This window comes from Neodiprion pinetum, chromosome 3, assembly GCF_021155775.2.
Source record: "Neodiprion pinetum isolate iyNeoPine1 chromosome 3, iyNeoPine1.2, whole genome shotgun sequence".
In the NCBI taxonomy this organism is placed as follows: Eukaryota; Metazoa; Arthropoda; class Insecta; order Hymenoptera; family Diprionidae; genus Neodiprion; species Neodiprion pinetum.
In genome coordinates this window covers 24,706,131-24,731,809 of record NC_060234.1, presented here as the reverse complement: position 1 = coordinate 24,731,809, position 25,679 = coordinate 24,706,131, and the positions used below count along the sequence as shown (strand labels likewise).

The following is a 25,679-nucleotide window of genomic DNA, read 5'->3' as shown; positions in this document are numbered from 1 at the left end:
GATTCTAAAATTAGATGAAGATGCGAATCACCAGGGGGTCCCTTGCAAGAGGGTTGACTGACTACCAATTTTTTTCCGACAAATCAATTAATCTCCTCTCGTAGCGTTCGACGTTTCGATGAGTTTTCAAGAATATTGTCATCACCTTCTGTAATGTATACCCGTTCAAGATTCTTAGTTTCGGCTAGCGAATGTCAGATTTACAAAGCCAAATTGGCAAAAATACGCGTAGCAAATCTTCTTTCGTACTTTACGTGGGCCAGTACGTCATATTTCTTCACGCAAAGATTGCTCAAGTATGTTCAATTTACACTGCAACGATAGTTCAATCAGTTTTTTTTTTTTTTTTTATACATATATCTATATTCATTCAACAGGAAAAACTTTTTTTGAGTAAACAAGTAACAATTTCTTATTCGGTTACGATGAGCAAATGTTCATCGATTCATTTCAACGAAAATCTCTATGAAATCGTTCCTTACTTGTGAAATTTATACCACCCTTACTATTCTGAATTACAAATTTTACATTTTCACGATTCTAGCAGCGTAGCAAGTGAACAAATCTTGAAGTTTATTGGTACGACAGACGAACAAAGAGGTACAAAGATCCGCGGGTCCTCGCAAACTCTTTCAACGAGGAATCAGGCTGCGCGATCTACGTGAGAGCAGGGACGCCTACTTGCTCTTCTCGGTGGTTTGTCGTCTCTGCAGATGTCGACCCCGAGGGGAGACCACGACGCCGATCAAAGGGCCGAAGTCACGCACCGCTGGCACACGTGAAGCGGGGCAAAGGGGTTAAGCGAATGAGCTGACGTCTCCGAGGCCGCGGGAAGGAGAACCGTGGAGAGAGATAACCCAGGGTGATCTCGAAGCGCGCGTGCGATAATTTCGTATAAGAAGTATGAGCGGATTTATATCGTACCGTTGAGGCCAAGACTCAATGAACTTCTATCGATTGTAGTTCGTCGATCGTTTCGCTCCCCTTGAACAACGCGCGACGAGACGAGTCTGTGCAGCTGCACTGAGCTAAGATAATACGAATGTGGTGGCGATATAAAAGGCGGAGGAAAAAGATACCCAATTTCGCATCCGGATTAACGAGCTTCCGAATCGACCGAGGAGACATTCGCTCAAGGACACGATACAAATTCAACACTCGCAGAACAATTGAAAATTACGAAGGAACTTGAGTGACTGAAATATTCTTTGAGATATCACGAGGAATCCATCGAGATTACTGAAATCATTGAGAATCGCACGGCAAACGTTGCTAGAGTCATGGAAATACTTGCAAGAGTTGCGGTAAAATGTAAATTGTTTCGATTCATTAACGTTCAATTGTCGTCTGTCTTATCATCTGTTTTCGTTGATTTCCAATAATTTCCTACAATCGTGTCAAAAAATAAGTCAACACACTTGTAACAGTAAGAAATCGACTAAAATCTCATATACAATAAGGTAGAAATCGATAGAGATCGCTCGAAATCAATGCAATGTTAACGAATCGTAATTATTTATTTAATTTCTAGCCGAACGGCCTCCCGGCATCGACGACCTGCAACGTGGCTGATCGACGAAGGTGGAATGAGGGGCGACCGAGTGGCAGGAAATTTAACTAATTTGAGATTTAATTTAACAAGCAATTGGACGATTTGGACGTCTGCCAGGCCCCACCGCGCTAAGGAGCCTCGCGGGGCGAGTTAAAGAGAACGAACGAACGAACGAACGAACGAACGAACGAAAGTACGGGTGGACGAACGACGAAACAGTTGCGGAGGGAGACCGAGGAAAAGGTGCGTTGGACTCGAACAAAGGAATATAATTAGAAGCGTTTACAGTAGGGAGAGCGTTTCTAGAAAGAGTGAGAGAGAGGAGAGACGCAATAACAAAAGAGTGATAAAAAAACATAAGCTCCGACACGGCCGCCAAGCCCGAGGGGTCGTCCTAATTTTCCGCAGTTGCGATATGTGGATTTGATCATCTATAGACGGGTTTTCTACCGCAGACGCGATCACGATGGACCGGAAAGACGGCGGACAGGTGGTTTCGATTCTACGTCGCTTCGCCACTCGAAGGTTTTGCAATTGCCGTCACCGCCCGCCAAAAACCTCCGAGTGATCCCCGGTTCAAATTTGAAATCGTTGTGCAAATCCTCGACGTTGCACCTTGGCACGTGTCGCGAGAACTTTGCTATTTCGATTCATCTTCACGAGTGTACGTGGGCGTTATTTTGCCATTGTGCGATGCTAAGACAGGTTATATCAGGTTGGGTTAGCTGTGTGATTTGCACTCAGTGCTCGTTGAGAAACCAGTTGCGTTGAAACACGTTCAAAGCGTCATCGAGAATTTACAAATACACTTTTCCCCGATAGCTGCGAAGAATTTTTTGGGACAATTCAGTCTTCGTCGACTTTCACACTCGCCAAAGCTTTTGCGAACAACAGGATTTTCGCGCCTACGTGTTCAAAAAGAAACATTAATTCAATCCTCGCGATATTTCAGCCGTGCACGTAACAAAAAATTATTCACCATCTTCAAAAAAATGTTTATAATTACATTCAACTTTACAATCAGGTATTATGAAGTACGTAAGCCGAAGAATCTTGCAACCGAAACGTGTAGGTACCTACACCTACATCGCAATAAAATTGCATTGCAATTTCACTTTACTGTAATATATGTATATTTATTGTTAGACGCTCAGACTCGGTAGCTGACTAACATATCACTGCATAATGAGCTGTACGCTGGAATTAGAGAAAACCGAGTGTTGTTCATCAGGCCAATATGTCAAGCAGGAATATCCAGCTTTCAACCACCACCCCCCCTCCCCGGCAAATAACGAAGATGATTAAACGCATCGAGGGTATAGATACTAGATTGGCGACGAGGGGTGCCAACGGGTTTCCCACCCTCTCCCAAACTCTCTCGCCATTCCCCTATCCATAAAGCTGATGTTTGCTCATATGGCTTCGTCAATATTACTTTACGGATAAAACGCTCTGGGGGTGAGCAATATAACGCGCGTGTATGTATATATAAGCGTACACATATTTGTGACGAATATCATTTTCTCTACAACACTTGGGTATCCGTACCCCGTGTATGATGCACCTAACGTCATGTATAGTAGTGAAGTATTCTCTGGAATGCGTTTACGATATACAATAATTATTATCGTTACGGTGACGGTATCGAAAGGCAATTACGCTTCGAACAGATACAGGTGTTTTTACCCAAATCTCTGCTAACGGGAGTTCGAAAGACTACTCGAGGTTGTAGGACGTGTGTGGAAGTGAAATCTGAAACTTTTGATTATTCAATTGTGAGTATACCTCAAGATGACACGGTTGTAAAAAATTTGTTTCGCGCTGTTACTCAATTTCAAGAATAATACCTTCGGTTCTCGACGATACTGTACACAAATCAGATACCCAATCAGGCTGGGAGAAAAAACTGTTGGAAAAATCTCCAGCAATGTCTCATTTGCACCAAATAACTTGAGGATAATGTAACCAAATAACTTCCATTTCGGATTCCGTGGTTCCCATTCATCCTGAAGGTATGAGAGGCTCGGGATTTGTCGTTGACCGAATAATCAGGATTCCCGATGAGGATTTAACTTCAATTTCTGTGTTATTACCGTTTCGCCTTACTGCAACGAATCGATCACAATGTACGAGGAAGGTCAGGTCAGTAGAACCGTCAATCATCGCCATTAAAGACCAAGCCACAAGCTTTCCAGTTTTTTATCGGGAACCTCGCGATTCCTGAACAGATAAGAAGTTGAAAACGGCGAGATTTCGCAGCCTCTGAATAAGATCGCGAAGGGAATCTTCGTACTACGCAGAGATTCCTAAGTTTACTTCGGCCTGTTTTTCAGCCGTCGTTCGCTCTACGTGTCAAACATTCTTTAACAGCCATGCCCTACCCCACGACTACCCGATGTGTGCGCGCGCGTGCTTTATGCATTATAGGTATACTCGCGGGTTACGCGCGTCGACTCGGCGTAGGTTCATGGGTGAAAATTGCGAAGGGCGCCAGAGGGCGAGGCAAAGACTAAAGAACTGTGCCTGCGGGTTAGAGGGACGGGTGAAAATGAATGAAACCCACCCCGCCGCCTCTCCCTGCGGGAGGCTGGGAACGCGAACGGGCTAGACTAATCTCTTCGCTGCCACTGACGTGAGCTCAGCGCATTCCCATGGGGGACAAGAAGAAAGTTCCGACCATTGTTAGGACTTTTTGCAAAAATATACTCGAATCTTGTTTTTATTCATAATGGTTGTGCAATCACCTACGTATACTACGTGCAAGAACATCATGATTTTATAATTATCGCAAAGGTCCGTTTAGAAATCTACACCAAATTCCCTGGCAAGTCCGACGGAAAAATTGCGATTTCTAAAACCATCGATACTACGGTTAAAATTCATTGGAGCATTTTCAAATATGTATATTCTATGGATTGGTAGATATTTCATACGCGTCTATAGTAAGACGCCCACTCGAAACAAGTAAAACACACACGTAATTTCTAACATAATCAACGAAAATTAGTATAATGTACTCAAAGTTACATTTAAAAGAATATTACCACCTTTATATGAAACGGTATGAAAGTTTGCACGAAGTGAGACCAAACGTTCAAGAGTAAATAGCGTAGTCTGGGAATTCGTTGAACTAAACTTTCAAGTAATCCAGATTTTGATAAATTTGGAAATCTTCATTTGCTCTTTTCTATTCTCGTTCGTACCGTGTTTCATGTTTCTCAGTCACTAGAGGCATGATTTCGATGGAAAATTACAAACATCGATACGTGAAACTGTGAATTATAATAACCGTCGTCACCTCACTGTACTGCTTCAGAGAATGCATCGACTTAGAGCAAGTAGTCGACATTAACTCCAGATTGAACCCAAATGCAAAAAGTGCCACCGAATATCTCTCCAAGACGTGAAAAATTCGCGATTCGCAAAACTCGTTTATTTCAACACCAACGCCTGCGCGGATTCGTTCCTAACCTGGACTATCATCGCGGTGGTCTCCACGTCCGTTTCCATCCGTTAAGCATACCGTGTCTGCGTCACGAGGCGAGGTCGTCGTGCGTCGTACGCGGCGAGCGTCACACGAGTACCTACACAAATAGCGACGTGGTGTGCAAGTCGCTTACATTCGGTCCGAAGTTCCAATAGCCATGATAGCGCGGAACGCACAGGGCCCTCTGACCACCATCCAACGGCGTGATAGTGTTGGCCGTACGCTCGGTCACGTGACCCTCCGTTCGTTCGTCCCTCGTGATATCCATGATACAGGCTGACTCGAGGCCTGCTGCTAGCTATCGATCCCATTTGCCACGGCTTCCAGACGGGACCGAAACTCGAAGATCGTGTGAAGATGCAGCCATTTTCCGGCTGCAAAAGTCCCCAAAGAGGAACCTCGGTAGAAAAAGGGTTCGGATATTCTCGATCGCGGTACAAACACGCGGTGATACGAGTAAGAAAATCGTGTCAGAGTGGTTACGGAGTAACGAACTTGATGGACGAAGGAAACAAATTCCTAATTTCATAGGTTTGATAACGAAGTCATGTCCTACGCGATCTTTAAGACTACACGTGCTCGTGCGGCAGCACGTATAGGTACGCATGTTGCGGGACAGACGACGGGATGCCGTTGCGATAACGAAGCACTTTCATGCGTGGTTAGTAATTTGCCAGGGTGTTGCGGGGCGAAATGATAGTGACACGGTATATGGAAAAGGGACGAGATACAGGCCTGAGGGAGTAATGGAGAAAATGGCATCGTCGCGGTTCGTCCTACTATCGTTGAATAGCCGTGGGTTTGAGCCCCATTTGCGTCTGCAGTTGACGAGCTAATACCAAATGGACACCTGCTCGAGTGATTAGCGATTACTAATTACCCCGAGGATCGGGCATTCACGGACTCGTGAATTAACGCGTCGGTGATAATTATACCTATATAGCGAGCGGTGATATCGACCCTATGATAAAAGTTGCGATTTCACAGAACTGGAAAGGTTAAATCGACGCGGATAGACACGCTTCTATCATGATATAGGCGAGTTAAAATATAGTCCGGTAATTCGTGATTATTACAACTCAATTTTCAAATCTGGTAACGTTGCAAAGTAATAAAGAAAAAAGTAATTACTGTGTTATTTATACGCAAAATCGATTTAAGACTAACGAGAGAAACTTTCCATTGCATATTTTCGATCTGTCAATCTCTTGAAAAGTGCGGCGATTTATCGCTCATCGCTATGATTCAAAAGCATTTCTGTACCTAAAGCGCTTTTCCAAACAGCAATGAAAAGTTGTGGAATGATGAGCTTATGCTGATTCGAAAGTATATAACAGGTTACGAGCTTGAGGGTATTTTCTTGTTCTTATTTTCAATATCCTACAAGCATTTTTTTTTTAGCTCAATCATGCCACTTTGAAATCTAGCCAATTTTGCTCTTCGGCCGTAATATTTTTTACTTACAAGACGGCAATATTTCTTGCACGTTACGCCAAACATTGAAATTAATTCTATGCTCTCCTTTGGAATGAAGATCTTTACGAGGGAAAAATAAGCTGCTGATAGCGAATTGTTCAAATTGCCATTCAACTGTAACGTCGTATTCGAAAGTTTGAGTTACTTGGAATAATCGTGCGATGCGACGAGGCTGTTTAGTCTAGAAGTTAAGGATTGCGCGAAAATGAATTTTTCCTTTTGCGTCGAGACCGCGATAGAAAGTCCGCTGGCAGGTTGGACCGTATCCTTGCGCGAAGTGGGACGCGGGACGATCTGACCCAACCGATATTGGACCACAGCTCGAAGGCCTCTCGCATCTCCTCGCGGTCGATGAAACGCGACGCGACGCTCTCTCGACGGGAGGAAATTAATTCTGCCTAAGATATGACGCCCCCGGGACAATTTTACGCCCCCTCTTCTATTTTTCTATCTTTGCGACCCTCTCGAAACACCGCTGGATTAGGAGAGCACACATCGCCCGTTTCAAACCGCGATCTCAAATAAAAATTTGACAAAATTATACATCAAAATTGGCTCTCTGATTGGGGAAAATCTGTGACACGAATAACGTGACGCAATAGAATGTTCTTAGATCTTTCGCTGTCAAAAATTTTCTCACAGATTTCTTGTAAGTTAATGACCAGCAAATTTTCATCGAGGTCGACAAGAAGATTTGGGTGCCTCAATTTATAACACCGTAGTAACGTTCACTCAATATTTTTGTCTTCAATCTTGACGATGAATTTGGGCCTTTAAATCACCAAATCAAGTCATTTCGGCGAAAGAAATTTCGTGTATTGTTAAAATGAGATTACGACAAGTTTTCAAAACTGAGTGATTCGGAACTGACTTTCACCACATTTTCGAACGTCCCGAGTGATTGTATACCCAAGCTTTCGGATATCATGAAAACAATTCTGCAAATCTAAATGAGGGTCAAGAGTTTAATACGTCAAAAAAAAAAATAAAAAATCTCCACCATTCCAACGTTGATCTCGAAGTGGTTCCCGCATGGCAGACGATGCAGGTCCTGTCCGTGTCCGAGCGAAAGATGGGTAACGGGACCAAAGATAGTCGGTGAAAAGATCCGTTAAGCCGAATTCTAGTATATCATCGACGGCAGTCGCGTTACCGGCAAAGGCTGAACCCGGGGTCCTGGAAAGTTGTGTAACAATCTGTAGTTCCATTAAGCCGAGCCGGTGAGTGCGCAAGTAGACGTCGAGCGGTTAGCATCGTCGACGTCGTCGTCGACGTAGTCGAGAGGCCATGGCGCGTTGGACGAGCGCCACTAAGATTTCAATTAACGGTAATTATTTTGCCACCGTTCCCGCTCGCGCACTTGCGACTTGTCTGGCATCTTTCGAGAGAAGTTGTTATTATACCGTGTACAATATACATACCCACACACACACACACACACACACATGCACCCGAGTTACATCTATAAACGAACCGCGGAGGATGCGAGAGGATCCAGTTTCTCCCTTCGGGCAGAGGTCGCTGTAAGAAGAGGAGTAAAAGCAGCGGAGAAATTTCTCTGCCAGAAACTTTTCGTAAGTCCCATTTGCTCGCCGGCGTTCTTTTTCCGCAAGCCCTCTTCGCCCCAACCGCCGTAAGGACTCGCTGCACCGCGCGAGTAAGACTCCTTGGAGCTTAATAACCACGCGATGGCGGGAGTCCGGTTAGTGGAGAATTGGCAGGCGGAAGGTTTCAAGTTTTTGGTTGCTAGGCGGGCAGGCAGGCGCAGGCAGCAACTGAACGGGAACGAGAAGATACAGCGAGCAAAAGTGCGGTTGCCAAATCCTAGATTATCTTGTACCTACGTCCTGACTTATTGTTAAACTTCCTTTTTACCCAACCCTTGTCTGCTTTTATTCCAAGCTTGGAACCTCCGCCATTCTTGACCCAGCGTGAGCGAAGGTTCGGTGGTTTTGTAACTCGTTTCCGGATGATTCGTCGACGAGAGAGAGAGAGAGAGAGAGAGACCGGGGTCTAAACGTTCAAAGTTAGAGAGCTCATCAATCCAGATTTCAATTAGAATCATCAGGAGGGAAGCTTCTGCTACTGACAAACAAAGCTTGAAGTTTCGGTGAGAATTTCTTGACTGAATGAAATCGAATTAGGCGATAAGAAGTGCGAGACTATAAAGTCATCAGACAATATACGTGCAAAACTCAAACGGTTGTTCATTATACGGACTTCACAAGCTGCCGTTGGACGAAACAATGAAGAAAAAGAAATGGAGAAATAAAATCAAAGTTTATCCGGCCTGATATATACCTGCCTGAAACTAGCTTGCATAAACTATCTACTTTTCTAACGTCGTGTAGAGCGGTATAATTCAGATACGAAGCCTAGCCTCGGAGACTTCTTTCGTCGTATGCAGCAACGCAGCTTGAATTTCAAATCCAACCCTTCCTCCAGGTTAAAACGCCATGCTGGAGGTCAAATGTTATCAAAATTTTAAATAAGCTCGTACAGAGACACGTGGTCTCGAAATCTTGTCCGAGAAAAACTGAGGACCGATGCAAACATGCAGCTACGTTAACCCGTTCAATTTAACATTTAGCTGGTACCTTGATTAAAATTAAAAATTATTGTTGCAACCTTTTTTTTCTTGTAAAAAACACTCGAGTGAATGCCCAAAAAAAAAAAAAAAAATTCAAGCAAAAACATTATATTTCTTCGTTATAGCAAGTAGATTTTCGGTTGGGTTTTTCAGCGATCCCAAGGTGACAGCAATGTTATATTAGCTGAAGGTGTCAGCTAAAGTTTTACTCAAAATACCTTTATTTGTGTAGAAAAAACAGACACGCTTTTTGGACAATTTTAAGATGTTTTGTACATGTTTCAGAAATTGAGTTTTTTTTTCTTCGAAATTTGCATTTTTCTCGCAATGTGAAAATAATTCTACAAAATAAATAGGGGCAATCGATTTGTCAGAAAATGTTACCCCTTTTTCATATATTTGACAATTATTTAATGTGCAGTGTGACTCGTGAAAATCGTAAAAAAGCGAACGGGTTAAGTCATAAGTGCAGGAAGAGTTCTAGCGGTAAAAAAATGTTGTTATAACCAAACAAATGGATGCGGTGTTGCTATAACCACAAAACGTATCACCATTGACTTTAATCACGCTAAACATCTACTTGTACCAAATTTTCTTGTAGTTCAAGCAATATTAAACCCGCGATGAAAACGATGCTATAATTATTGACATTTTTTTCAGTTACATCATAGGTGAAATTTCGTCAGAAGAAATATGGTTAAACGTTGAATTATCAACAAAAATTTTTCATTCCGGTTGGACGATGAATTAACTAACATGACCTGAGCAAGCTTCATTGACGTGAAAAGCTATTCGTTGACGTAGCATCGATATATTGTTCATTCTCTACGAGCTAATAATATTATGCTTTCCGAGAAAAAAAAAAGCGGTAAAGAAAGGTCAGAACATTACGGAATTGAAACAAATGTGTAGGTTTAACGCAATAAAATTATCACGTAGTGACTCAATTACACCGAAAGTGTTGAACGAGCATCTGGAAATCCATAAATAAGAAGTAAGTACCGACTGCGTTCAATTTGCACACTTTTTCCACGCCGCATCCATACATTAAGAAACATATATACCTATGTAACGTGTAGGAATAAGTTCGTATAAATGGCATCGTGGAGAACCGGCACAGTAAAGACGAACAAGTGTTATCCAAGCCGAGTAGTACTTGTTGCATTAATGACAATGGCGAACCTATTAAGCATTGATTCTCTGCGAAACTACGGGCAACACGCAGCATTGTTTCCCGATGTACGTTTACATAACGTACGACTCCGCAGGGAATTTAGTTATAATATTAGAACTCGGTTTACGCACTCGCAATCATTTGCAAGCTTCTCACGTGTAATGTAGAACTATCTGTTGAAAATTCCGCAATTTTTCTACAATTCTGAATTCACTTTCATCGTGTTCCCGATGAAATATCCACGTGTATTATAGAACCCACGAGAATTCGTAAAAAAAAACTATAAATATTACAGAGACATAGAAAAACTAATATAATGAACCCAAATTCATCACTGGGGATGAAAAATCGCGGAAATGATATGTTTAAAGTATTTTTGCTAATTTCGGACGCGCCAATTTTTTCTATTTCTTCTTCTTTTAATCCCGATGCCAAAGGAGATAAAAATATTCTCGATTGCGCAGAGTAGTTTTTCCGTACACCATACCGCATTGATAAATATAATTCTGACAGAATGACAAATAGATGACAATAATTTATATATATTGTTCGGCGCAAAATTTTAATTATATTACAAACCTGCGACCCTATTTTGATTTTTTCAATTTCATTTTGACGACCACGGTGAAAATGTTGTTTCACTCGCGTTTACAATTATTCCCGCGGAGGAAAAATTGCTGGAGATTTTTAAACGGTATTATCTCTTTTCTTAACTTTTGATTTGAAGGGTGCGACAAAGTAAGAAAACAAGAGTTGTACCTGCGTACGATTTCGCTGCGATTTTACATACTCTTTCTCCCTATCTCGCGAACATGGAACACGTGCGGTGTAGGATATGAACATTGCGCGTGTACATCGGAACGACGTGCGGACTGTGACCGCGGTTTTGTAATGTTTGTTCAGGTGAATTTAGCACTTCGTATCAACTTATTGTTCAACTCACTTATATGCAAACGAGGAAGAAAAAACAACGAATGTGGGGCAATCGATCTCTGTTCAATCAGTCGATGCAATAGCTGCAACACGACGCAGTTACAAAATAATTATAGAGTTATTAGGTTAAATTAATATGTCAAATAAATGGAAGTAGCGTGATTAAATATCTATGCGTTATGATTCTATTCGTTGGGCAATTGTGCGTAAAAATCCTCATTGAACCGATGATTTTCAATTTAACAAACAGCCACGCCTTGCCATTTTCACCCACAGAGTCCACAGATAATTTTTATTTCAGGCCACAAAATTTCCGGTCTTTTATTCTTACATTCTTTTGGCTCGCTTCTAAACCTGGCGTAGCGATAAACTCCGAAATAAAAAACAATCACGGTATTTTGCACATTTGAACACATTTTTGTTTTCGTTTCTATTTTCTAAATCATTTTCTTTCTTCTCCAAACATTTTCCCAGTCACTACAAAATTCGGAATGAATATTTATCCAAAGTAATTCAGCTATCCTCGAACACGATTCGCGAGCTTTACACTTGCAATTAGATGTACGTACGAGCAGTTTGATTTCTCTGCATTGAAAGGACGATGATAATAATCATAATTTCATACCAGGTTCGCGAGTATATATATATATATACATATATATTATATATAGTACAACGCGTGTCGGTGTGTATGCATGTGGAAAACACGGACGCATCTACACGTTGAGTTAGCAAAAGGTATATATCTACAGCGGCGGATACGCGCACCGGAAGTGGTCTGCTGCACCGCGACTGCTCGCCGGCAATTATAAGAACCCACACAGGCTCAATCCTATCAAGTTTGTATATAACGCGTCAACGTGGTTGGCTGTCCGGTTATCCTCCTCCTTTTAGGCGACGTGTTCCCTTGAATAAACCTCTCTTTTTGTCCCGACACCCGTAGGATGTGAAATTTTTTACTTCTTTACGTGTACGTATATTCGAGCATGATTTCCCGACATTCCGTCTGATCGATAAATCAGTGAAGATCGCTTGGAACACTCGGAAATCATTAGGAATCAGGGGTAATGTCGGACATGTACGCCGACCCCGCACGATACGGTAGACACGAATAGAAATGATTGGAAATCAATTTTACTAAACTGAAATCACTGATTTCACGTCCAAGCGAATGCATCCTCGATTTTAACAGCTACGAAGATCAGTTACCGCAAATTTTTCAATCCAAAAGTTACACCGATACGATACTTGCGATAAAGAGAGTAAAAAATTCCAACCTTTTCACCGTTTCTAAACAGACTCTACGTAACTTCCTATCCTCTGGGCGAAGTTTCCGCACGCCTGGTTTGACTCGAAGAGTTTTGAAATAACTGTCGCATCGCTGTACGAATCTGTCGAAGGTGTCGCTAGATTTTCACGCCGCTAATGACGCTCCGAGTAATTTCACGATCACAGCGAATGTACATCCAATTCCGTGTAAATAAATCATAATTTGTTATCGGCCCGTTAGATAGACGCGCAGGAGGCAAAGACAGGCGGGCAGGTATGAACGCGGACTTGTATTTGGGTACCCGCGGTTTATAGATTTTGAAACTAGCCGGAGTTGACTGGGCTATTTCGAGTTTACCGCCGTGCAGACCGTAGGACTGGCAACACCCGTCAATAATCCGCTGAATAAACTATCGTCCATCCGCCCAACCGACCGACCCGACCGCTCGCCCACCAGAGGTACACTCGACCACCGTTCGCGGATATACAGATATACACGCGCGTACATCATACGTTCGTCCAGTCATCGTAGAGAGAGAGAGAGAGAGAAGAGAGAGAGAGAGAGAGAGAGAGAGAGAGAGAGAGAGAGAGAGAGAGAGAGAGAGAGAGAGAGAGAGAGAGAGATAGAAAGGGAGAGGTAGAGAGGGAGAGAGGGAGAGAGAGAGAGAGGAGTTCAGCGATGGCTGTAAACAAACAACTGGTTTTCAAATTTTCAAACAATATCAATCAACCTGTAGACCGGTGGTTAAAACCCGTCAGTTTTTCACTTAAGACGCACTCGAATACGCTCCTGTAAAGAATCTTGCGGAGAAGGAGTTTTGTTAAATTCTGTTTTTTTTTTTCCCCTCAAGTCTTCAAATCGTTTCAATTTTTCACTCGCGTTCAATTTGACGGAATAAAAAAATCTTTGCATCATGGTACCGATCTTAGAATTATTGTCACAGAGAATATAATTAATATTTACAGGTCAACACTTGGTATGTCGAAATTTTTTAGTCAATTAAACAAATCTGACTTTTCGGAATATTTTTATAACCCAAATAAGTTTCAACACGCACTTTGAAACAGCGAGGTTAAAGATTTGTGGATACCTTGAAATACAATCTTTACTTTATGATAAACTGGATGTAAAGAAAATTTCTTCAAAACACCGAGTGATTTCACATTCTCCAATAAAATAAACAAATAATACTCAATGACGATGCGACGTGTGGAAGGAAATTAAATGTACAATAACAGGCATGTACAAGACACAACGATCATTTAACAAACTGACCGATTAAAATGATTTTTGCAAGTTCCGAGTAAACGAAAGTGGCGCAGGGTTAGGGTGTTCTAAATAAAGATATTTTTCTTTTTTAAACGGGCATCAAAATTTCGGCAGAGCATCTCAAATTCGCCTATAAACATTGATTTATGTTGAATATCTCTTAATCGGTTAGAGTTAGGAAAATTCTATCTCAGTACTTTTTCACAGATCGTAAAATTTCCGATAAGAATTCGTATTTAGATAGTTCACAAGTCAAGCCGTTAGCGTGAAAATAAAATTAAAAAATTTGTCGATTTTTTTGACGTGTTATTTAAATCGAAAATGGAATAAATAAAATAGCTACCTCTAAATATCGATATTAAATGTTCATATTTTAGTGAGGTATTTGAGATGCTCTACGGAAACTTTGGTGCGCGTTTAAAAGAAAAATCTTTTTCTTTATCTCTCGAGCACGCTATGCGGCATGCGGTATGAGAAAGATTCGTATTCGTCGCTGACGGTGAGAGGCCTCTATATGCTACTAACAGCTCGATATATTATTGACACCGCAAGCCTCGGCGTGGCTGCCCTGCCACTGTCATCTCGGTATGCGGTGCGCATCTCTGTATCTGCTACACACTCGCATAGGTATAAAGCCACACACGTGCCTGTCGTCGAGTCAGGAATTGATTCAATTTCAACAACGTCATAGAATTTACCCTTGTCAATATGTGTATCGGCATGCGTGTGATAAAATATGGTCGGAGTTGACGAGAACAAGGTTTCACCGTATTCTTAAACGCCGTTTGTTGTATTACGAAAACCAATTGTGGGACATTTTTTGCACGTCGATTCGGACGCTTTCTGAATTCAAGCTTTATATTTAAAAAAATTAAGCACGCTTTACAATCTAAGCAAACATATTTGTTTTTAGCGATTTTCATAGAATCGTTGCGAAAACGCAGATAGAAAGTCGCGGGAAAATTTTCATTTATAAATGTATTGTATGATAAAAAAATTGCAAAGCGATTGCAACTAAAATAAAACACGACAGAATTGGTCCATCCGAGTTTTTGTGTCACGTGCGAAATAGGAAAGAAAAAAGAAGAATTACTGCCAAGTAAAGTGTGTAATAATCGTTACTTGTACGGGTTTGAATAAACTTCTCCGTGAAATTACTTGAATAATTTCAAACATGCTTGATCGAGTTACGCGCTGTAATTCAGAGACGGATTCAACCACCAGCCGTCACGTGGGTAATTCATCTTTGAGAGTAACTTGCACCTGTAAATTTTTAAACATCGTCATTACGATATGATGTAATTGAATATCGATTCGTCTCGATGCAGGTGGGAAGGAATAATGTTACCCGAGGTCTGGGACGAGCCTCTTTACATACTTCCGTATATAATACAAATATATAGGTACGTACACGTTTGCACGTGGGCGGAATTTGCGTCATTCAAGAAAATTATTTGATCAGTCTGGCTCTCCGCGCGTTAGCAGGTGTAATTCTGTCACTTTTGATTAATTAATCGAGTTTGCCTCAATCGCGATACGTTGCTGGTTTCCTGCTCGTCCGCTCAGATCTTTCGCCTCAGACTTGCTCAAGTATTTAAAAAAAAATTTAGCCTTATTGAAATTTAATTGCAATTAAAATTATTATAAATATCAGACTCCTTTAGATCAGTCAATAGTGAAAATTCGATCTAATTCTTACAAATCAAATTACAGTTACACGTAATATTGATCAAGTATATTGCTCAGAACTGATTAATTTTTATAGAATATTCAAAGGAATCGATAAGGTTTGAGCTCTCACTTCTGTCAGCTAGTGCATCGACATTCCTACAAAGTGTGTGCTTTACGATTAGCCAGGTAAATTGCGTCGAGCCCATACATGTAGACAGACACTCGAGGTAAACGTGAAAGATAATAAATCCATGAACTTTGTGCTCTCCACTAAAGTGACACGTCGCATTGCCAGAAAGTCGAAGCGTAATTATGCTTGCTAGTTAAGTATTTGGTATCCCCTTGGAATTGTTTTTCTATCCGACTTTTTCCACAGTATTCATGCGCATTATTCCATGTGCGATCGGAGATAAAAGTTTCATACCCACAACATCGCAGGGTTCAAGACTTTAACTTCGAATGCAACGTTTGTTTCCCTAGGTGAGTTTAAACGAGAAGGAATTTTACGTCATCATCGGTTGCATTTTTTTGTACTTTATCTACAAAAAAAAAAAAAAAAAACCAATTCAAGTGCTCTCAATTCTATGATGACTATGACTTAACAAGGTATTGAATTTTCATAAAATCCATAAGAATAAGTTCCGTTTCACAACGATCTATCGAATTTCAAGCCATCCCGTATAAAATTGCGAAAAATCATGTTGTTTCAATACAGACTTTTCATAAATCCTTGTTTCCTCTATCCTATACGTATGCAGGTCACTCGTGACTCCATCTCTGAAGAAACTCCAAAAACGAGCACAATTAATTTCTAGAAATAAATCTCAAGAAAATGAAAAAAATCCCGAGTGCCTCTGGCGTTGATGCCGTGTCGACAGAAAGGTGGAATGCACGTTCTACAGCGACAAAAGGATCAAGCCTCGTGGATCGCTGCCTCTCGTGTTCTACCTTGACACGGATGTCTCCCTGAATCATCGGCTGCAGCAGCCTTCGTTCGTTTCGTCCGTATCCGTTGGTCCTCTCGCATGTCCGTCCGTCCATCCGTCCATTCGTCCCGTAGTGACGATGCCAGATAGCCGCACATACGCCTCCTTTTTGGCATACAAACGCACACACGCCTGTCTAGATACAGTCGCGATATAGATAAATCTAATGCGCGGGAGGAAGGCCGGCTCCAAAGCAACCCGTTTCACGCTACTTACGCGCCAATATTTTTTTCACCGATTCATTTCACTTTTTGATTTGACTAATTCCTCCGGACGATTTTTCATCAATTTCATTTAAGCTACTTTTCACCAATTACATGGAATTCTGTAAACCATTTGATATATGCCTTCGAATTCCTTTAATCAGCTGATATTTCTTTCAATCATACATTTTCCAGTATATTCGGTAATACGTGTAATTATTTACAATCGTTGAATCGTGTTATATTTATTTCATGAATAATAATTAATTACTGTCTCGTAACTGATTTTTTTTTTTTTTTTGTCAACACGAATAACAACAGAATCGTCATCGTCGAGATAACGTGGAAGGAAAATTAGTCAGGCGAAAGTAAATGAGGGACATACATCCATACATTGTATATTACACACTGCAGGGAAATACGAGTCCTAATGAAGTTTAAAACTATGATACATAGCTTCGACGAAGGTATCGTCTTCCAGTAATGTTTTTTATCATCGCAACAGGTGATAACGCGATGTTATCGCAGGGAACTGATGCGCGATTTCCCAGCGCCCTGGATCATCTATTTAATCCAATAATAACTATTATGTATGGATAGAGCGAAATAATACATGTGCGCGGTAAATGCCGTCCACATAAACTAATAACGTTTATTTATCTCGATGATCTAAAAGACATGTGAATTTGGTTTTCTCTTAATTGAATTCATCGAACGAACGAGGTAAGATCGAATCCACTCTGCGAAATCACCCTGCGACATTGTTTTCTATCTCGAGTCTTTCTCACAATCAGTAGTACAATGATTTTTCGGATTATCGTCATTAAGTATGTAAGGTGCAAATGTTAAATCTAAAATTATAACAGTCTTGGTCGAGTCGCAAATTTTGGCCGATTTAAGTTAGGCGTTCTCGCGGTCGAATATTTTCACGCATCTCGGTATAATAAAATTTTTCATTGCGTTGTTGTCTCAGAACCCCAAACCCGCAACTCGGAAGCAAGTCAAAGAATCGTTTCCAGCCTATGGAAATCGATTCTCTTGAAAATCGAAGTTTGGAGAATCGATACAAAAGATCGATTTTGAGATTTCGATGATTTCTATTATCCTACGTGTTACAATGCATACTTCGATAAGTGATCGCTGAAAACTTAGCGGTGAAAACATGAATTAGCGTGAGTAGGTAACGCTTTACATAAACAAATGTAGACAAGTGTATTTTTATAAGAATTCATTTTTTTTTTTTTGTCATATTAAAATATAAAATGACACTTTCATTGCGAGAAATTTGTAAATTTGCACGTAAACAATTATACAGTCCAAGTCAGCTGATGCTCAGATGTCGAGCGCTATAGTTCCACATATATTCCACGCTCCACACCAACGCATCGCCAATTACAATTGGAAAAAAGAGCTGAAAAATTGACGTTTTTTTTTTAAAATACATTAAACAAAGAATCACTTTTCAGCTCTTTTTTTCAACGTACATCATCTCTCTCTCCACGGTCAATTTTCCACTTTAATACGCGCGCACAAAAGATAGTCAGAACTGTGTATAGTACACGGTAGCGTTTAGATGCGTCACGTATTAGGTACATACACCTATATACCTACATATCGTATACATATATTCCCGAGCCTGGTTCAGGTACAAACCTTAGCAGTAGCGACTGGTCATCCGGCGCACGCGGATCGGCCATTACACCCCGTAGTTTCAGACACAGGAGTATACCTGCGGCCTTATGGGAAATCCATACTAGGCCTTAGTTTAGTCCAGGAAAACGGTCGGTCGTTGTGGGCTAGGGTGGTGTTCCCGAACCCTCGACGCTGTCCACCCCAGACCTCGTCGCATCGCCTTGCCCCTCCCCCACCCCCTCTTTAACGTGCGTTGGTTTGTATTCCTCACAAAGCCACCCTCGTTTTATCGCGAACTCGTTTGGGAACTGCGAGCCGAATGACTGGTTTTTTGGTAGATATTGGGTGTGTGTGTGTGTGTTTGTGTATGCGTTTGTAAACTTTGGAACACTTTCATTTTGTTTAGTAATGTACAAGTTGTATTATAGGCTTGGTGAAAATTTTTGCATTGCGACACTTTGACACACGCGAGTGATTTTTGCAGTTGATCATAATAGTAACGTAACAATAAAAATTGAAGACAACTGTCGTTTTGCAATTTTTCAAATGAGAACATGCTATAGATTAGTAATTTTACGCCACCTGATTGGGAAAAAAAAAACGTGACAAGAATCATGAAAGATACAGTTACGTGTCAAACTGGAGTGCATTTTTGATCGATCCAAGCTCGATGAAAAACTCGGTTAACGATATTGCGTACAGCGAATGCAAAATTTTCTTCGTTTTTTTAATAAAGAATCACGCGGGTCCAAAAACTTTTTGCACAAATTCAAAAAAAGTGGTAAAAAATTACAAAGCGAAACGCGAAAACGTAAGCTGTCCTCTTGCAGCGGAAAATTTAAATTTGCGTGAGGTGTTTTTTCACCCCGCCGTTACCGTTCTAGGGTTAACCCTACGAATAATTCGTTGATATAGTATAGTTTAAATTCAGACCGTTGAATCCCCTCCCCGTAAATCAGGTGCACGAATAAAGACGAGGAAGAGAAATGAGACGAGACCGAAGGAGCAAAGGATGCAGGGAAAAATGTAACCTGTTGACAGAGTTCGCGGGAGCGCAAGCACGATGCGAAAGGTGGAAAAGGACGGACAAACGTCGATGCGATAGAGCGAGAGAGAGGGAGAGAGAGAGAGAAAGGGAGATCGAGAGACGCAGCCGCGATGAACGAGGGCAGGGGGCCGAACGGAGCACGTATAAACTCTAACCCAGACCTACCTCAACTTCGGCATCAACTTTCGCGGTTCGAATCCGATTAGATCGATTCAAATCTAACGCGAGCTTTCGACACGGAGGCGCGGAGAGGAAGAGAGAGAAGTGGAGATCCGGGGACCGTTATCGGGACGATTTAATACTCGTAAGAATGTAATTAACGTCAGGTCCGTTGTATACAACACGGTTATATGTACATGTATGCGTACGGAGAGCGGGATACTCGTAAATTATTTTTTCTAACTCGGTCTGCAACGAGAGCGGATTAAACAAATTTACAAATTTCATACGTAGGTAGCCGAAGGTGGAGAGATGAATAGGCGATGAAGAAAAAAAATCGCGGTGAAAAGTGAATTTATTACGGTGTAGATGTATCTTTGCTGCATGTAAGTATTTTATTGACGTACCTATGCACAACAATACGGCGGATTGTGCTGTGGGCAAAAATGATCAATCTTTCAAATTACCCAATGTCGAAGTCGAATTCGAAAATTTGTTGAAAATATTACTCAATTTATTCTCAAATCTGTTGAGAATCTACAGCGTTTATAAGAATCTGAAGTATTGAGTATTGAATTGATTGTAATCGTAACCTGAAATGAAATGTGAACTATGAAGATGGATTGATTTTTTGCGGAAAAAGTTACGTTTTATAGACGTGAATATCAATTTTTATTCAATATTCTTGTTATAATGTACCAGATATTCCAAAACGAAGATTCAAATATTATCTTCCTATTTAAAAAAAATCGTAGTATTCAGTTCGCTATTTAAGATTATTATAATTCCATGATCAGACCAGCATGCATCAGCGTATACGTCTCTCTTAAGACTTTACAAAAACTCTCAGAACATTCTTCGCCTCTTCTAAGTAACTAAAATTTCCTAGAACGTCCCTGCTTTATTCGTTATTTAAAAATTTCCAGTAATTTCCAAGTTTACCGGAAAATTTCAACCACTTGAACGGCCACCCCGAAGAAAGGATCGGAGGTATAAGGCATCCAGCCGGCACGGAATGTCCTATAGGTGCACGTTGACCGGATGACACGTACGAACGGAAGAAACGCGAGCTGAGACGATTAATCTTGACCGGAACAGCTGTGAGTCGACAAAGCACTGCCAGCTTCGCAGTCGTCTAATTAATTTTCCTCACACTCTGACTATTGTTATACACTCATACAGTTCGTCACAATCTTAAAGACGATAAGTCGATTTTTTTCCCACGTTCTTCTAATGCGGTCTGAGGACTTGCTCTGATATTTTCTATAGTTTGCGTTACAGTGAAACAGCGGTGTAAGAGTTGGAGCTCCGTGTTTTTTGGGACTGGTAATTTATTTGGTACTTCGCACCTTTAGGATCGTCTGAAGTTTGATGAACCGTGATAAACAAAACGTATTCATATTGCTAAAAGCCAAATCCTTGAAAGTCATTCAGATATTGCACAGTAACGATTTTTCCTCTGACGTTTCGTCACGTTGACGTTACTAACTTCAGCCTCGTCGCATGTTTCATAGCGTCAGATTTCAGCGATCGGTCTGTTCTATGGACTATTTTTTTTATCAGTCCGTAAAACAGACTAATAAATCACTTTATCGTACGTTTCATTAATTATTTGCTCGTTTCGGTTTTCCTAATATTCAGAATATTTACCTAACCCAAAAACATTGTACCCAATTACTTCCGTCGTCATTTCGCTGCGTGACAAGTGATAAAGTTTCGAAAAAACGGAAAAATAATAAACGCTGTAGAGTGCGCGTGCTAAATCGGACAATGGTTCAAAGAGTCCGCACCTTCGACACTTCGGCGATGATTGAACAGTCTTGGGAGACAGCCATCCGAGAATTGTTGGCCTGCTACGACGCCTACTCTGCAGGCAGGATTAACGTGGTAGAATCGGGCCGGTTTGTATAAATAGAAAAATCAGGTAACCGTCCCCTAAATTTTACGGCAGGAACTGCACCAACGAATGACCGGCCGACAGACGGATAGTTGGGTCCATTTCTTTCTCTCCTTATCTGACGGCTGCCGCTGGATCGAGCGATAAAAACGTGCGAAGAGAAAGGAGGAAGACGAAAAATTTTCAAATTCGAGGGACGATTCACTCGAGGAAGTCATAAATTTCAACAGCTTTAAAAGAAATTGTAAATCGAGAAGAAATTGACGATAACTGGAATGTTCTTGGTAGTAACGAGAAATCAATCGGGATGACCGAAATTGGAAGAATTGTAAATCACTGCTGATCACTGATAATTATGAACATGTGATAAACGTTGAAGAAAGAAAGAAAAGTAGTCGTAATTTATTGAAAAATCACTGAAAATCGCTTTAATCAGTGGGGAAGTGCCGTGTGGGATACGCAGCATGTTTACGATAGTGTGTATAAATCGTTGCGACTGAGTAAATAAGTAAATTTTCCAAACTCATTATCGAAGGCGGAGAGCCTGAGCCACCCGATGACATCGCATAGATCATATATGTCGAACAACCGATCGTGAAGCAGCTTTATCTTTCACCTTACAACTAGATCCGATGCTAACGAATCTGTGAATAATTATTGTCAGTATGAAAAATTGGATACAAATCCGTACAGAGATTCAAACCGCAGATAACAACTTCAAAATAAATATAAATTTCCGACAATATAGACGGTAGGGAAATTTCTTGTAAGGTAATTGCAATGAATTATGAAATTAACGATGAGTTTTAAAAGATCCACTATCGGATGTGTGCGCATTTGAGATTTTTATTCATTTATTTTTTTTCGTGTTTTCTATCTAAAAATATTCATTTCATTCGTAGTATCAATAGTTCTTTTTGAAAACCATTGTAGATAATTATTGCCAATCTCAATGACGCGTAACGATGCATCGCGATGTTATTATTTTTCCTCGAACGATATTCGAATCAAACTGATTACGAGTAACTTTACATAAGATTCCAAGCCTCGTACATAAATAAAATAATTACAAGAGTCAAAGGAAGTTACTTGGATTGCATGAAACAGATAGCTTCGGACTTTTTTTTTCCTTATTCATCCTTGCAAAAATTACATACCTATATTTATAATACATGTAAAATGTTACGTTACACGTATACGCGATATTCGTTCGCAGTTTCTTTATTCTACAGGTATACACCTATTTTCCGTTCTTTCTTCTTGTTAAAAATCCCAAAAACTTTTCAATTTTTTAAATAAACCGGCGACGATTATCTTCGTCGCGTGAGTCTCCCTCCCTCCCTTCCTCGCGCTCTCTTTATATTCCACTCCTTTCTCTGCCCCTTCGATCCGTGGAACGCGATTCTTTCCCCACCACACGCAAACCGCACGCTTTAAAGTCAGCTGTTTGTTTGCCTGGAAGATTGAAAGGTTCGCCTGCACCGGCAGCCGTCCGACTCGGCAGGTGCATGTAATATGCGTATATGTACACACATGTATATACATACGTATATAAGTATGTATACATTATTAAAAAAGTGCACGCATCGTTTACGTATTAGAAAAACACCCGAGTTTGTCACATTGCCGAGACGTACGCGTGTCAAAGGCTTATATTTGCATCCGGACGATCCTACGATGGATCCTGATATTTAAACTGAAGTTTCGAAACTCGTTCATTCCGAACTGCGTTTAATCATACGTTTTACGTATGTCACGTATGTACGTAGATCCGTTAACTGCTACTGTATCTGGCTGGTATATAAAGCAACATCAGATCAAAAGTCACGAGTCAAAAGTTTACATTCGTATTGCAGACGGGGCGCTCTTGCAGCCTTAAATTGACGGTATATTTTCACTCCGTGTACAATAAGTGCATATGTGCATACAAGTAATATTCAACCAGAGCTTCGATCGATCAATATTTATCGCAAACTGTGATAGTAAGATCTTGAAGAGTAAATGAAACTTTGCGAGGTATACAAGAGCAGGAAATGACGAATGTAAGACTGAATATTGCACCGATCTGTGCATTCCTTTCTTTTCATATAATCAGAAATCAGGGGAAGTGAAAATCCGAGCCTTTGATCAAGCGTGATGGATCGAAACTTTGTAATGATCGAATAATACCATCCAACGAAAGTGAAATTAATCATCTTACAGAAGACAAATAACGTTGGGTTGAAACGATTGAAAATTACAAATTTCCATCTATTTTTTCGACGATCACGTTTTTTCTGTAGAAATATTCACTTCGAAAATTGCAAGTAAATCCCAAAAGACTGCCATTTGCGATAATTGGGAATTACTGCATCGACGCGACGAGAAAACGATATATATAAATATAGGGATAAAATGTAGGAATGCAAGTTTTTCTTACCTTATGATGCTGCATTATAGCTGTCGCCTTTCGTTTCGCGGACATTTTTCAAATCGTTATAATTCGTTAAACCGTGCTGCGCGTAATTCTCGCTTAGAGCCAATCGCGGCTTCGCGTGCCTCGCTTCTCTCTCTCTCTCTTTTCCTCTTTCTCTTTCTGTTGATCTCCCCGTTCCTCTCTTTCTGTATATATATATATATATATATATATATATATATCTCCCTCTCTGTCTCTCTCTCTCTCTCTCTCTCTCTCTCTCTCTTCCTCTCTGTACGTCCGTCTCTCTCGTGTCAGGAGCAAAACAAACGTCAGCCGTCTTAGCACATGGTTTTAAACCGGCGTGCCTCACACAATTGTTGCGCCAGTTTTTGAACCCGCGACGTGAGCTCGGTTTTTTCAAATTGAGGGGCTTCCTTTTCTCGACTCCAAATATCCGTCGCTGCTGTTATTATCATCGAGTTATTCCTTCGAATTGTTTTTCACTTTCGACAAAGTTTGATTAGAAAAAAAGTTGAAAAATTTAATCGGCGATTCGATGTGATTTTACCTCCCGCACTTTTTTTCCGTATCCATCAAGTTACGCGGTTATATTATTTTTCGATTATCACAACGAACAAACAACTGTCAAACAAAATATCTTTCAATTTGTCATAGTTTGTTTTTTTTTTGTTCAATTTCCTTCAACGTATCACCGTCTCGTCACTTTTAAAATGTAATCAACACAATTATATACAATATACATACAAAGTACTTAACGTACGTTTATCTCGATAAGAAAATACTCCTCCAGCACTTGCATTCGTAGTCTCAGAAGCCTTGCACCCTGAATTCGGTCGCACGCATCATCCTCGCGTTTCGTCCACGTGAACGGTCGTAATTACGTATCAATCGAAACGCAACTCACTTTGTTCTTCAGTTTCAAAGTCAAACAAGCACACCTTCACGGTAATAATATATTTCAATCGACACTTTTCAAAGGTGAAAAATATTAAAAACCGATCAGCACTATAAATTAATATCGCCGATTGTACGCGTGTAATATTTCGCGAAGCAGCGCTCTGCAATCGGTCAGAATCCTCTGTTCCGTACACCGTCTGCGTCTCTTCGCATATATCTGTATACGTGTACGATTGAGTGTCCGTGTGTATATTTACGTTCGTACAGACACGAGGATGCGATAACGAAAGACGTTCGCAAGTAACAACCAAAGAAAAAAAAAAACCACAAACAAGAAATAACCGACAATTCACAAGGGTATGTTTTTCGAATGTAATACAACGATGCTCTCGTATTTCTCGTTCTCGTCGATGTGTCGTAGTTTCTCTATCTTCTTTGTATATCTCTATCTCTCTCTTCTCTCTTTTCGTGTGTATATATGTATATGTATATCTATACATATACGTGTATATATATGTATGTACGTGTCTCTCGGGAGCGTCGCAGAACGTCCTCACGTTCAGAGCGCTCGCGGCAAACTGTCGGCTGGCGACGCGACGACGAGAATCCCCCTCCCTGTTACTCTCCTCTCCTCTCCTCTCCTCTCCGCGCTTCGCTCCTCTCCTCACCACTCGCCCCCTTTAGTTCTCCTGCCGCACCGCGGTCCCTCCCCTCCCCCCCTGCCGCCGCCACCGCGTTTCCCCCTTCCCATTCCCTCAGGCCGAGCGTCACTCTCCCCCATCGGACCCCCGCGGCGTTGGAGGCGGAGGCGACGGCGGCGGCGGTAAGGTAGGGTCTGTCACCGTCAGAACACTACGAGGGGCCGCCGGTATGACGGCGAGGACGAGGGGGTGGTAGGAGGTGGGGGCGGAAAGGGGGAAGGGGGCGTAGGAGCGGCGCAACGGGCCGGGAGCCGGGGGCCTCTGGGGAGAGTGGGACAGCGGCGAGATAGAGATAGAGAGGGAGGGAGAGGGAGA

General features: G+C 41.2%; 1 protein-coding gene and 1 long non-coding RNA gene across 3 annotated transcripts in view; one reads left to right on the top strand and one right to left on the bottom strand.

The window, feature by feature from the left end:
- LOC124213994 (nucleolar protein 4-like) overlaps positions 1-25,227 on the bottom strand; it is a 61,272-nt gene extending 36,045 nt beyond the window's left edge. For both annotated transcript variants that reach the window (XM_046615901.2, XM_046615903.2), the window contains exon 1: positions 23,767-25,227. In XM_046615901.2, coding sequence (XP_046471857.1) covers positions 23,767-23,811 — 45 coding nt within the window. In that variant the 5' untranslated portion in view covers positions 23,812-25,227. The remainder of the gene's footprint in view (positions 1-23,766) is intronic.
- LOC124213996 (uncharacterized) lies at positions 1,243-20,727 on the top strand. Its single transcript, XR_006882039.2, has 3 exons — positions 1,243-1,311; positions 1,532-1,795; positions 20,377-20,727. It is a non-coding gene; the product is annotated as an uncharacterized lncRNA (long non-coding RNA).
- Positions 25,228-25,679: the final 452 nt, after the last annotated feature.